The following is a 13858-nucleotide window of genomic DNA, read 5'->3' as shown; positions in this document are numbered from 1 at the left end:
CAGAATGCAGCTGCCCACTTATCAGCTATGAGTTAGTGATGGAGAGCATATTACACCTATTCTCTGAAGTGTGCACTGACTTTCAGTTTGCTCTGGGAACAATTAAAGGTACTGGTCTTGATCCATGAAGCCTATGATTTGGGTTTGGGTTACTTGAAAGATCTGTGTTCTCATGCACCGTTGGAACAAACAGCTGTGGTGACACTTTTGCTAACAGTCCCTTTATTTGAATGTCTTGGAACTTGCGTCTGTCGACATTCAGGACATGGTCTAAGATTATGCACATTAATTAACAGAATAAGCAATTCCTCTCTCCTACTTTTTGCTTCTGATTTGTTTTGTTCTTTGTTATTTTCACATATTTTTTCTAAAGGCTTATTTTCTCTGTACCAACTGAACTCATGGACACTAACAGTTTTAGTGCCTGATTCTGCAGTTTGACAGTGGATTCCAGCAACTACTTTTTGAAATCTGTTAGTAAGTCAGGACATTGAATGCTATTTAAAGCGGGTAAAATATGGGACAGTTTTAGCCAATCAGTAAGGGAGAAAAGCCCTTTTTGCCTAACTGTATTCCTTTGGTTAATGCAACATGTTGGAAATCAAAGAACTAGAACCACATATTACATCTAATATTTCCATCCTCTCAGACCCACAAAAGCTTTGAAGAATTAGGTTAATGTTGTAGGCCACATTTCTCCCTGAATTTTAACATATGTTTATTTCAAAACACCACTAGAATAATAAAAACAGTATTCCAAAATCCTTAAGACTTAGAACTCTCTACTCTTCTCAGTTACATAGAGTCATATGAGAGTATATTTTGGAAAATCAGCTGCTATACTTGAAAAGTCTCACATCCACATTCTTAAGACTTATGACTAGAACCTTCTCTCAAATACACATAGATTCAAATCTTGAAAAACCAACTAGTGCATTTCAAGTCCAGCAGCTGATTTTCCAAGATGTACAGTTGAACCCTGTTATGTCGCCGGCCTAGGGGTTTGCCAAAAATAGTCCAGATAACCGATGATCGAGATAAACCCCTATCCACCCCCCACCCCTGAACTCCCCTGCCCTCTCTCCAACACCCCCTCCCTGCCCCCTTACCGCGGTGCCTGCACGTGGCTGGATCCGGCGAAGCGGGACGGGGACCCGGAGCCGGGCAGCCAAAGAAGCGGGACCCGGTAAGCGGGCCGGGCGGCAGGCGAAGCGGGACCGGGTAAGCGGGGCCGGGCGGCGGGGCCGGGCAGGGACCGGGTATGCGGGGCCGGGCGGCGGGGACGGGCAGGGACCGGGTATGCGGGGGGGGACGGGCGGGCGGGGACGGGCAGGGACCGGGTATGCCGGGACGGGCGGGCGGCGAAGCGAAGCCGGGCGGAGGGGCGGGCGGCAAAGCGGGGACCGGCGAAGCGGAGCCGGGCGGGCAGGCGGCAGGCAAAGCGGGGACCAGGTATGCGGGGCCGGGCTGGCGGGGACGGGCAGGGACCGGGTATGCGGGGACGGGCTGGCGGGGACGGGCAGGGACCGGGTATGCTGGGACGGGCGGGCGGGGACGGGCAGGGACCGGGTATGCGGGGCCGGGCGGGCGGGCGGGGACGGGCAGGGACCGGGTATGCGGGGACGGGCGGGCGGGCGGGGACGGGCAGGGACCGGGTATGCGGGGCCGGGCGGGCGGGCGGCGACGCGAAGCCGGGCGGAGGGGCGGGCAGCAAAGCGGGGACCGGCGAAGCGGAGCCGGGCGGACCGGCGGCAGGCACAGCGGGGACCAGGTATGCGGTGGGGACGCGGGGAGCGGGCGGCTGGGGAACCGCGCGGCTGGAGAGCCAGGGAGCGGGCGGCTGGGGACGCGGGGAGCCGGGCTCGAGATATTAGGGTTGGGCAAATCGACATAACGGATGAGAAACCCATAAGATAAAGAGGGAGTTTGGCGGTTCCACTTGTAAAACCTCGAGTTAATAGGATTGGCAAGTTAACCGAGGTCGAGATAAATGGGTTCGACTGTATGTTAATGTGAGCCCATGTATTTTGAGGATTAAATGCTAAGCCTTTAGGAATTTAGGAATTTTCTGTGCAAGTGTGAGCTTGCAATTGCAGAAGCTCCTTGCCCAAGGTGATTTCCACATGCTTAAGGTAGGGGAAGGAAGCCAATGGGGCAGATCCTCAGATGGTATAAATTGTTTACTGAAGTCAATGGAATTATGCCAATTTATACCAGCTGAAGACCTGCCCCCTGGCTTGATTTCCCTCTTAAGTATGTGTTTTAGTGTCTTTATTTGTGGGAAGTTCAGCTTTCACCTTCTAAGTAGAAGGATCTAATTTAGCCATTATTATCCATGAATGTTATGTCTGTAAAGCAGAATGCACTCTTATTTAATTTTTGAGCTGTGTACTTTTGATTATAATCTCTGTGACCTGCAGTAGCATACATTTAGTCAAGTATTTGGTTTAATTTTTTTGTTTAAATCATATTGCATACAGAAAATTAAATGTCTAATGTAGCAACTGTTAAAGCAGGTTTTGGTTATCCAGTGTGATGCGTTTTTCTGACAGAGAAACATGACACTAATAATCATGGGTGAGCTGTTTGTATTTGTATGCAAATTATTATCAACAAACATAGGCTTTCCTTATCCCTTAAAATATAGGCACATTACTGGTTCATATATCACCAAAATCATTGTTTGTCATTTAGAGTACTTGCAAATTAAAACAAAAACTGCTTAGAGCAAATCTGTTTAACATGCCTATGACTTATTAAACATTACAATCAAGTTCTTAAAAACAGAACTGGGCAATGAAAAGTAGTGAAGAGCTGGAAGGTGCTGGTGGTTCATACATGAGACAGTGATTTTTCTTTTTTAGTTGTGCCTCCAAAAAGGGCAAAAGAGGAACTCCCAAATGCTGACTGTCTACTTTGGTTCTTGAGAGCGGCATCTCTGGTTACAAGGGAGGAATGCAGTAACTGGAGATTTACTGGGAAATGTCTAAAGTTTAGACGGGAGTAAAAAATGAAAACCTAAAATCCTTGGCCCCAAGTCATGTTTCCTACCTTATCTGCAGTTTTAAAATGCCTCTCAGATGAGGAAGAAGTGATGGTTTAAAAGGTGAGGAGAGGCAAGGTTATGATATTCTCTGCAATTTCATAAATAACTTATCAACGGAGGAAACATCTCACAGTGCACAGGAGCAATTCTTTCCCTGGCCAAAATATGTATTATCTTAGAAGGAAAAAAACAGACATTTTCACTGAGTATGATGAGGCAGAATCCTCTTAAATAAAATATTTCTCGAGAGCTCTGATGATATGAAACCTGACAATGAGGAGGGCGTGATATGGTTTTGTTACTTTGTTTATCTCAGAATTTTGTGTAAGGAAGTTTAACGTAACCCAGATTTTTCCCCTCTTTTTTGATGCAGTCTGTGAATTGTTTTTCAATCTCTAGTATGTGTATATATGTGGGTAAAGAGGTTGTACTAATTAGCATTTATTCCTACTTTTTAAAAAATAATACATCCTACTTGAAATGTGAGAATTGTGGAAAAACTGGAATATATTTTCTTACATGGTAATATTAGTGCCCTAGAGATCAACATGACGAAATCTAGTGCCACCTCATACAATATCATTTCCGTTTTTTAGCCCTGACCTACTAGACGCTCCTTCAAATGGCTGCATAGGGAGCAAGACCAGTGGTTGAAAGCTCTCTCATACCTTGGGATTTTTGCAACTAAGTTAATGCAGATCTTATCAGCATTAATTCACCTGCCATTCCCTTCCACAATATTGAACACGCCTCTTCCAAAGGATGGATATGGTAGCAGAACCTCTGAGAGCACAGCGTCACTGCCAGGGACACTGGAAGAGGGGACAGAACTTAGTCCAGATTCACAGGGCTGCTGAGCAAATGGTTGTGTGTGCGTTCATGCATGTGTGTGTGTATTCCAGATCTTCTGAGTTTGGGAACCAAACATCTTTTGGCAAATAGCCCATATAGGGGACAATAAGGCCTGTTGTTATCTACAGCTCATAAATGAATGTATTATATGTATCTGGATTACATTTTTCCTTTGACAAGAATTATAAATAGCATTTTAAAATAAAATAATAACATTGATACAGTTAAATCTCCTTGGGCTGAAATGTGTATTTGAAGAAGGGCTTAATGACTTTAGCTGGCACAAATAGACATATAGCAACACACACACTTATAAGATACTGCAATTAACATTGGAAAATCTAAAACAAATCCAAATAATGTATCATCATTTTACTAGATTATTCCAGATTTCCTGCTGGAATTTGCTCATATCCCTGGACCATATCGTTGGAGCTTTGCTTGAGTGAGAATTGAGGTGCCTGTTCCTTCACTCCTTGCTCAGGTACAAGTCCCATTGAAGTTAATGGGTGTTTTGCTAGAGTGAGGTGTGCAAGATTTGGCCCGTTGTGTCTTGTTCAGATATACCATGAATTTCCAGCATTCACATTCACTCTGTGTCTGTGTGAATCTTAGAATTTAAGCCAAGATTATTTTAAAAAACTCTGTTAGTTGCTTTTTGTTTATAGTCCATATCATACCAACAAGAACGTGAAGACCTCTAAAGCAGAAATACTGCTGTATTGGCCACTGGCTAACAGTTACAGGGACATGTCCATTACTTTTAAAATCTTACTGTATATTTTGTATAATATTCTGTAATCAGGTGAGATGTTTCTTCGTGTACATTCAGCTGAGATGTTTAAATAGGTCACATGTTAAACTAAGAAGTGCAAGCTAAGGAACTTCCCCATTGCCTCGGATACAATGCCCAACGTACTGGGCCAAATACATTACCAGTCCAGTGAATTAATGGAGTTAGGTATGGATGAATGTGTCTCTCCACATTTAAATAAAACAATAATGTAATAAAACAAATGAAATTATATTATTTGCATGTTTCTATCTAGATTAAATATTACCAGTTTTCAGAACACAGGTTTCTATTTATTTTCCTCATTCTATTTACAGAAGATTTAAGAGTGGCAAGGGCTGACCACAACAATTATAACAGATAATAAAAATATCAAACTACTTAATATTTAAGGGTTTTACTAAGAGTGTTGTCTAGAGACAGTTTTTATAATTCTTTGTCCTCCATAGTGTCTTTGTAGCTGCCCTCTGTTCTCAGTCTCTTCCTCTCTATAGATGCCTGAGTTTTTCTCTTCAAGAAACAAATTAAAAGAGGCCATCATCCTAAAAGATTTTTTCTTTTAAACCTCTTTAGATTCAGTAAAGGGTTGTTGAGGAAAAGAGGGAAGAACAAACATGAAGGGGAGAGTACTGTACTGTAAACCATACAACATATATATTTTATCTTGCATTTCTAAGGGAAGTTGAACCTACATGCTATCACACTTAAATTATTTTTTAGAGATAAATGTGTGGGTGTAGTGGAGTTTTGCCCTAAGTGTTTCTCAAGTTGGGGATGGGAGGACAGATGGTATGGGGAAGAATAAAAGGGGATTCTTCCTTTTTTTTGCCCATTTAGACATAAGGGAATGAGTAGCATATTTAACTGTTTCTGTGTACATGTTTACAAAGCAGGGCTTTGGAGTTGTGCTCCGGCTCCGCTCCAGCTCCAGGCAAAAACCTGTAGCTCTACTGCTCCGGAGCTGCTCCGCGCTCCAGCTCCAGGCTCCGCTCCAAAGCCTTGTTACAAAGTATTTCATGTTATTATATTCTTGTAGCATTTTTTCATCTTCCTGCAGCTATGGACCTATTCCAGAATGAGTCATTCACCAACCTTTTAGACAGTTTCTCTAGGGATTGGCTAATTACATATAAATCTGAACCTTTTTAGATTTTGCAGCTGCTTTTAATCTGATAAAAGTAGTTTTCTATAGGGAATTGCACAACTAATACATTTTACCTGTTCACTTTTGCCTCCCACTAAACTTTAATGTATCCAGTTGAGGATACATGCATTTGTACTTAATCTTTTCATAAGGACCTGCTTATCAGAAAGATTTCTTATTTGATGGAAATAAAGTAAAAGCAATGACCGTTGATGGTGATTACAATTCATCTTGCTTATAAATGATTAAGATATGTTAAAAATTCAAACATAATGAATTATTTTGTAGTTATCCTTGGTTTAGGGACATGAATTAAACTTTTCTGTCTTTCATTTAGCTCTATCACAGATTCCCAGAATCAACCAGATTTTTATGACTATTCCCTCATTGTGCCTGTGTGCCTCACAGTTCCTAATCACTGTTACTTGGCCTCTACTAGTTGTGACTGGTTACTTTGAACCATAGTGAAATTAGGAGACAAAATATAAAGTCATTTTTGACATTGGTCAAATGGTCATTAGTCAAATGGCAGTGAAAGGAGCTCCACCCTATTTTAATTTCACTAATAATGGCAGCAAACATCTAACCAGCTGCTGAAATTTGAAAAACAAGGGAAATGCGAGTGTAAAGGTAGAAAGTGGACACAGTCACTTTGTGCATTCAACAGCAACAGCAGATATTAACCTATTGCTATTCTGCATGATCAGGGCTAGATTTCAAATTAGATGGATTTTATCCATAATAGGATTTAGGAATTGTACTTTTTATTTGAATATATAATATGGAGTATCAGTTCTGATTCTTAGCTTCAGACTTGGTAGCAGCCATAACATTTTAGTCTGTATTAAATTGAGGATAAAGCTAAATCTATTAGATGAAATGAGAGTCAAACACACTAAAAATAAGAAAATAAAAATGAGAAACCTGGTAAAGGAGTCCAGAACAAAACAAACAATGCAGGGAAAAGCCTTTAGACAGTCACAGCAGCAGCAGCAATAAGGCCAGAGCCTGACAACTGGGACAACCACATTTTCTTGTTGGACAATCAAATATGAAGTCTTACCTGCTTACAGAAAAGTGGTTAAGAAGGAAAAAAATACCAATACAGATCAATTCCATCATATCACATAATTTGGAACAATGAGCCATCACTGATCAAGAGAGAGACATAGCTAGAATAATAAAGTGTAGGTCAGGAATTAGTTTCATTGACAGGAATGTTTGGGGATGGTGTACTATGTAATATGATTCAGTTACTGACAAGTCTTCCCTTTCATAAGCAACAAAGAATTTGCCCAAATCTTTAAAGATAACAGTGATAGTACCATAAATTTCAATTGGTTTGGAGACAAATACAGATTAGAAACGTTTCAAGTCTACAGGACTATGGCCCCAGTTCTACAATCATATACTGTATACATGTGCTTAATTTTATGCACACGTAGTGCATTTGATTTCTATAGAATTTTTCACTTGTATAAATAAGCATGTAAGTGTTCGCAGGAGACAGGACTTTATCAGAACTGGCCTGGTTGAGAATTAATTTTTATTAATTCTTGATTATAACATGGAAAGTTATGCCATGCATATGACAGCAATAAACTTAGTAAGCAAGAGACTTTTAGTCTGCTAATAACAGTACTTGAATATTCTGCATTAATTATTATTTAAAGTATCTTTGTTGCTCTTTATTGTAATTTGGATGGGTATGTCCTGACATTTTGTTAAGCAAAAGAAATGTTTGTCTTGCAGTGCTGGAGCTGGAAGAACAGGTACATTCATAGCACTCAGCAATGTTCTGGAACGAGTAAAGGCTGAAGGGCTCTTAGATGTATTTCAAGCTGTGAAGAGCTTAAGAATGCAAAGGCCACATATGGTGCAAACACTGGTATGATATTTAACAATAAGAATCTTTGTCTAATGATGTAAGTTTTCTAAATGTTCTGGTGGGAAGAGAACAAAGGCTCATTTTACTAGCTGCAATAAATATATTATGGGACTACTTTTAACAACTATATACTTATGTTGAAAGAGGTGTTTCATTATAAACTTCTATTTTATTTTGTAATAGGCTTTCTAAAAAATAATTTTGGGGTAAAAGTTGCTGTTTGTTGTTAGTGAACTGCTGATTTTGGTTTGTTTGTTTTGGGGGAGGGGGTTTATGAAAGATTTTTTTTATAAAATCCATGGGGACATTCTTGAGTTGTGATCATTAAAAAAACATACATTAGTTCTTTTTTAAATAAAATGTTGATAATTTTATCTAAAAAATGGCTTAAACACATCTAACTGACTTGCAGTTTAGTTCTCACAGAGGAGAAGTGCCTTTGGAACATTAGAAGAATTTAGGTTATATTTATTTAACAAAGTTATGAATATTTATTTAACAAAGTTTTTCAACAAACATCAAGCACAGAATCCTGGAGAGCTACAAACTTTAATAAATAATAGCAATACATTGCATTTCTAGCACTTTCCATTCAACAGTCTCACAGTGCCTACAAACAGTAATCTCAAAACTAGGGCTGTCAGCAATTAAAAAAATGAATCGCGATTAATCATGCAATTAAAAAAAAAATCATGATTAAACAATAATAGAATACCATTTATATAAATATTCGTGGATGTTTTCTAGATTTTCAAATATTGATTTCAATTACAACACAGAATACAAAGTGTACATATTTAAATTTACTTTTTATTACAAATATTTGCGCTGTATAAAACAAAAGAAATAGTATATTTCAATGCACCTAATACAAGTATTGTAGTGCAATCTCTTTATAATGAAAGTTGAACTTACAAATGTAGAATTATGTACAAAAAATAACTGCTTTCAAAAATAAAACAACGTAAAACTTTAGAACCTAGAAGTCCACTCAGTCCTACTTCTTGTTTGGCCAATCGCTCAGACAATCAAGTTTGGTTACAATTGGCAGGAGATAATGCTGCCCACGTCTTGTTTACAATGTTACCTGAAAGTGAGAACAGGTGTTCACATGGCACTGTTGTAGCCATCATTGCAAGATATTAATGTGCCAGATGTGCTAAAGATTCATATGTCCCTTCATTCTTCAACCACCATTCAAGAAGACATGCATCCATGCTGATGACAGGTTCTGCTCAATAATGATCCAAAGCAGAGCGGACCGACACATGTTCATTTTTATCATCTGAGTTAGATGCCACCAGCAGAAGGTTGATTTTCTTTTTTGGTGGTTCAGGTTCTGTAGTTTCCGCATTGGAGTGTTGCTTTTTTAAGACATCTGAAAGCATTCTCCACACCTCGTCACACTCAGATTTTGAAAGGCATTTCAGATTCTTAAACCTTGGGTTGAAAGTTGTATCTGTCCATAGAAATCTCACATTAGTACCTTCTTTGTGTTTTGTCAAATCTGCTGTGAAAGTGTTCTTAAAACGAATATGTGCTGGGTCATCATCTGAGACTGCTATAACATGATATATATGGCAGAATGCAGGTAAAACAGAACAGGAGGCATAAAATTCTCCCCCCAAGGAGTTCAATCACAAATTTAATTAACCCATTATTTTTTTTAACAAGCATCATCAGCATGGAAGCATGTCATCTGGAATGGTGGCCGAAGCATGAAGGGGCATATAAATGTTTAGCATATCTGGCACATAAATACCTTGCAAAGCTGGCTACAAAAGTGCCATGTGAATGCCTGTTCTCAATTTCAGGTGACTCTGTAAATAAGAAGTGGTCATCAGTATCTCCTGTAAATGTAAACAAACTTGTTTCTCTTAGCAATTGGCTGAAAAAGAAGTAGGACTGAATGGACTTGTAGGGTCTAAAGTTTTACACTGTTTTGTTTTTGAGTATAGGGGATAGTGGAAGATATATAAATATAAGATGGATAGGTCTTTAGTGACAAATGGCAGCATTTCAAGGCAGGATTGGTTTCATTTTTCTGGAGTGGGACTCAGCTTTCAAAAGTTTGGGAAACACTGTATTATGGGTCTATGACCTTGGAAGAAGATGAGGTCAGTGTTATCACTGGGGAGAGCAAGGAGAAAATATTTAGTGTTGCTGTATGCTGTTAAATAACTGTTACCCAGAAGTGATTGCATTTCATTTTGTTTGCCAGAAGCTGGGAATGGGCGATGGGATGGATCACTTGATGATTACCTGTTCTGTTCATTCCCTCTGGGGCACCTGGCATTGGCCACTGTCGGAAGACAGGATACTGGGCTAGATGGACCTTTCGTCTGACCCAGTATGGCTCGTTTATTTATGATTGGGAGGTGTGCATTTCATTTGTAACTGGGATAGGTTTCTCTGTGTGTGTAAGTATAAATATGAGAGAGAATATTCTTATTTTTAGGTCTTTAGGGCAGGAATTCAACAGGGCCGCACTTGGTCTCTGTGTGCTACTACAACATAATTGTTTAATAATCATAATATCTATGCATAGAGAGTTTGCAAGGTGCTTTGAGGTTGTTTGAAAGGCACTGTGAACCCAGTTCTGGAAGATGTTGATCACCCCAGAGCTCATATTGACATCAATGGGACTTGAGGATGCTTTGCACCTCCCAAAATGTACTTTGTACTTAGCAGGATTGGGCTCAGTAGTTTGCAAGTTCTTTCATATTATAAATGTCCACTAAGTTTTGAGAGAGAGCCTCTTGTGGACCTCCTCTATTTCAACCTCCCAGTTCCAGTTCCATCATCTTCCCTGAAGCTACTATCAGGCTCAGTTACATACAAATAGCATCAGTTAATAAAGACCATGAAACTTGCAAGTTAATAAAATTGAGCATAAAAACCTTTTGTGCAAAGAGCAGAACTACAAAAATTAGCATCAACGGGGTAGATTATTTGTTTTGTCATAAACTTGCTGTTGTCCAATTTAGAATATGTTGTACTTTATGGATTTACCTAAATCTGATTATTCCAATTTAATCATAATGTACAATCAAAGTAAATCTGAATTTCTCTTTTTTTATTTTTTTAGGAACAGTATGAATTCTGCTACAGAGTGGTACAAGATTTCATTGATATATATTCTGATTATGCTAATTTCAAATAAAACTTCCTGCCTTATTTTTTAATTTAATAGTCTGTATAAATATTTGTAAATCATGTTAATTTATACCATATTTTCCATTATGATAATTCCTACTGTAAATGATATTGTCTGTTTTGCTTTAAAATTCACTTTTGCTGTATAAAATTATAAATTACTCAAATAGAAATATCTTTTAATTATAATAAATGTTCATATACAAAATATCACTATATATGTTGTTGAATGTTATATACATGTTTTACCAAATCTTGGTTTCATTTCTCTCTTTGCATTTTCCAGTACATTAAAATATTTATCAATATTAATTTTATTTCCCAAGTTTAGCAGCCCCTACATTTTACAAAGCTATTTTTTATTTTATATTAAATAATTATACATAGCGAATATGTTTAAAGCTAAATTATTTTGCCTCTGACCTTTCTTTCACTGAAGTCAATAACACACAATTGATTTCATGAGTAGTAATGTTTATTAGGAGCCAGATTCTGATACCCTTACTCATCTTCAATAGCACCTTACTCTACAAATAGTCCCATTGAAGGCAATGAGATAAGGTGCTATTTAGTGTGATTAAGGGTGTCAGAATCTGGCCCTCAGAGTGTAATAACATATGCTCCAACTACAGCTTAAAAACAAACATTAACAGCCATGATTTTTAAAGTCAGTATATTGTACAGCTTTATTTCAAGATAAGCTGTCAGTTAGAAATAATTCAGTGTAAATACAGAGTTTAATAAATTATTTGATTTAAATGTAGTCTTGAAAGTTCATTTTACTTTGTTTTTCTTACTAAATCTAATGTATTTTAAGTGTTCCTTACTGAAATACAGTTTTGTAATTTGAATGAGTTTCACTGTTTTGAAGATCTTTTGCATGTCAGAAGATTAAATTCTGCTGAGAATATTTTTGCTGCACCTGAGCTTCTGTCAACTATTGCAAGAGGCTTTATTCCTGTTGCCACAAACAGACACAGTGCTTGATATAATATGTATAATAGAGAGAGAGACTGAGACTTTCTGCTTTACTAGAATATAAAAACTTCTTAAATTTTTTGAAAAAGCATTTTAATATTGAAATCCCACTGGTATCTTTCCTGTTGATAGGAAAGAGCTCTTTTAAAATGTATATTCTTAAAATAATGTCTCCATAGTTAAAAAGCAGATCTTTCCCTAATAAAAAAGGGGGTATCTATGTGTTTGCATGTGTATATATAATGAAATATTTCATAGACCTAAACAGGATTTGGGGGACAGAAAGTACAAAAGACACGAGGCATCTGAATGTTGAATATTTTAAAAAATATCTTTCTCATCCTTTAAAAAGCTTATATAAATTAATGAGCACAAATAAATATGAAAATATGTAATGTATATTAATATCTAATATGCAATAGTTCTGTCTTGTTTAATTGGTTGATTTTTGAATGCAAGCATAAAAGCCTTATTTAAAAATAAGCAAGAACATTCTAGTTCTTGCACTATTTATCCCATGTTCCTTTATGATATCTGGAAATAAACAAAAATTAGTTATTCTTTTACTAATGCAAAGAGTAACAAAGGTGTTCACACCTCTCCTTTTATTACATAGTGAACTGAAAATGGTTCAGGTTGAAAGTCTTTAAGCACAGTTTTGAACACTGCCATTTACTGCTTATTGTCTTCCCAGTACTGCACTGCTGTATATTTATTTGTACAGTAATTATGCACTTAACAACTAAAACAATTTGTTGCAAGACTAAACAGTTTGAGGTTAATGGATTAATTCAAAATGCAAAAATCTGTATTTGACTAAAGAAAAGAATGTTAAATAAGCTTTCAATTCTGGCATGGTGTGAAAATGGAAAATATATTAAAATAAAAGGCATCAAATACATGCAGGTACAAAAAGCCAATACACTAAGGTGGTCAATATAAATATTTGTAGCATAGGGAGCATGTAAGTAAGATACTAAATTTGATGATGATACACTTAATAATTTCATCCCTCAGTCTTTACAGAATTATTCCCAACAATAAATCTCAAATGATGGCTCAGTCTAGTTTTAAATACAAACAGTTATGCTTCCACCATTTCTCTTGGGAGTATATTCTACGATCTAAGTAGATTTCACTGTTGAGATTTTTTTCCCCTAGTAATCAGCCTACATATTTTGTTTCACATTTTCCCATTATTCTGTAGTGCTCCTTGGACAGCCCTTAAGATCTGGCTGTGTTCAGATGTTTGGTAGATTTGTCTTGATATTGCCTAACAATTGCCTCCTGGAGTAGAACTCACGTTAGAGAGGGAGACAACCTTGTTAGATAATTTAAATTATCCTGAAGTGAGATCTGCCAATTCAGACCTATATGCCAGTACAGTTACATTGACTTCCGTGTGTTCAGAAGGGTCCACTCTTACAGATCCTTTTGCAGGTTTAGGACTCAGCTCTCTGTCTGATTAATGACTGCAAGACAAGGCAGCAAGTTAGCCTCCTGATGCAGGAAGTATCAGATACTAAACAAAAACTATGATTAATATTAACCAAAATGCCAAGAAATCCCTGTTGTCTTTAATATAAAGACATCTAAGGTGTAACAGAAGTACCCATAAAAATATTTCAGAAGTGAGAAATATGGCTAAGCAATGACATGTTCTTATTATAATTTAGAAAGCTTGTTTTCCAATTCTTTTTAGCCAAATAAGGTTGTTGTACTTAATACAACAGTCTAATAAATATATAGAAGGATTATCTCTTTATAATTTTTTTGTATTGCATGTAATTGAATTAAAATGCCAAATATTGATCAGAAAATGTAAATTCTGGTCCGTATGTGTTATTGGTCACTATGTGACTTACTTTACTGTCTATTTTCATGTGTTACATTAGGCCCCAATTCATTAAAGTATTTAAATATATACTTTAAGTCTATCTCTACTCAGCAAATCACTTAAGCATGTGCTGAAGTACCATTGGCTTTTGTGCTGCTGAAACA

General features: G+C 37.4%; 1 protein-coding gene across 4 annotated transcripts in view; it reads left to right on the top strand.

Annotated features, from left to right (window-relative positions):
• Window positions 1–11013, top strand: part of PTPRE (protein tyrosine phosphatase receptor type E) — a 125514-nt gene extending 114501 nt beyond the window's left edge. For all 4 annotated transcript variants that reach the window (XM_045022543.1, XM_045022542.1, XM_045022540.1 and 1 more), the window contains exons 19-20: window positions 7588–7723; window positions 10812–11013. In XM_045022543.1, coding sequence (XP_044878478.1) covers window positions 7588–7723; window positions 10812–10886 — 211 coding nt within the window. In that variant the 3' untranslated portion in view covers window positions 10887–11013. The remainder of the gene's footprint in view (window positions 1–7587; window positions 7724–10811) is intronic.
• Window positions 11014–13858: the final 2845 nt, after the last annotated feature.

The sequence above is a fragment of the Mauremys mutica genome, chromosome 7 (assembly GCF_020497125.1).
Source record: "Mauremys mutica isolate MM-2020 ecotype Southern chromosome 7, ASM2049712v1, whole genome shotgun sequence".
Classification (NCBI taxonomy): domain Eukaryota; kingdom Metazoa; phylum Chordata; order Testudines; family Geoemydidae; genus Mauremys; species Mauremys mutica.
The sequence above is the reverse complement of the archived record's forward strand: the minus strand, read 5'-3'. Positions and strand labels throughout refer to the sequence as shown.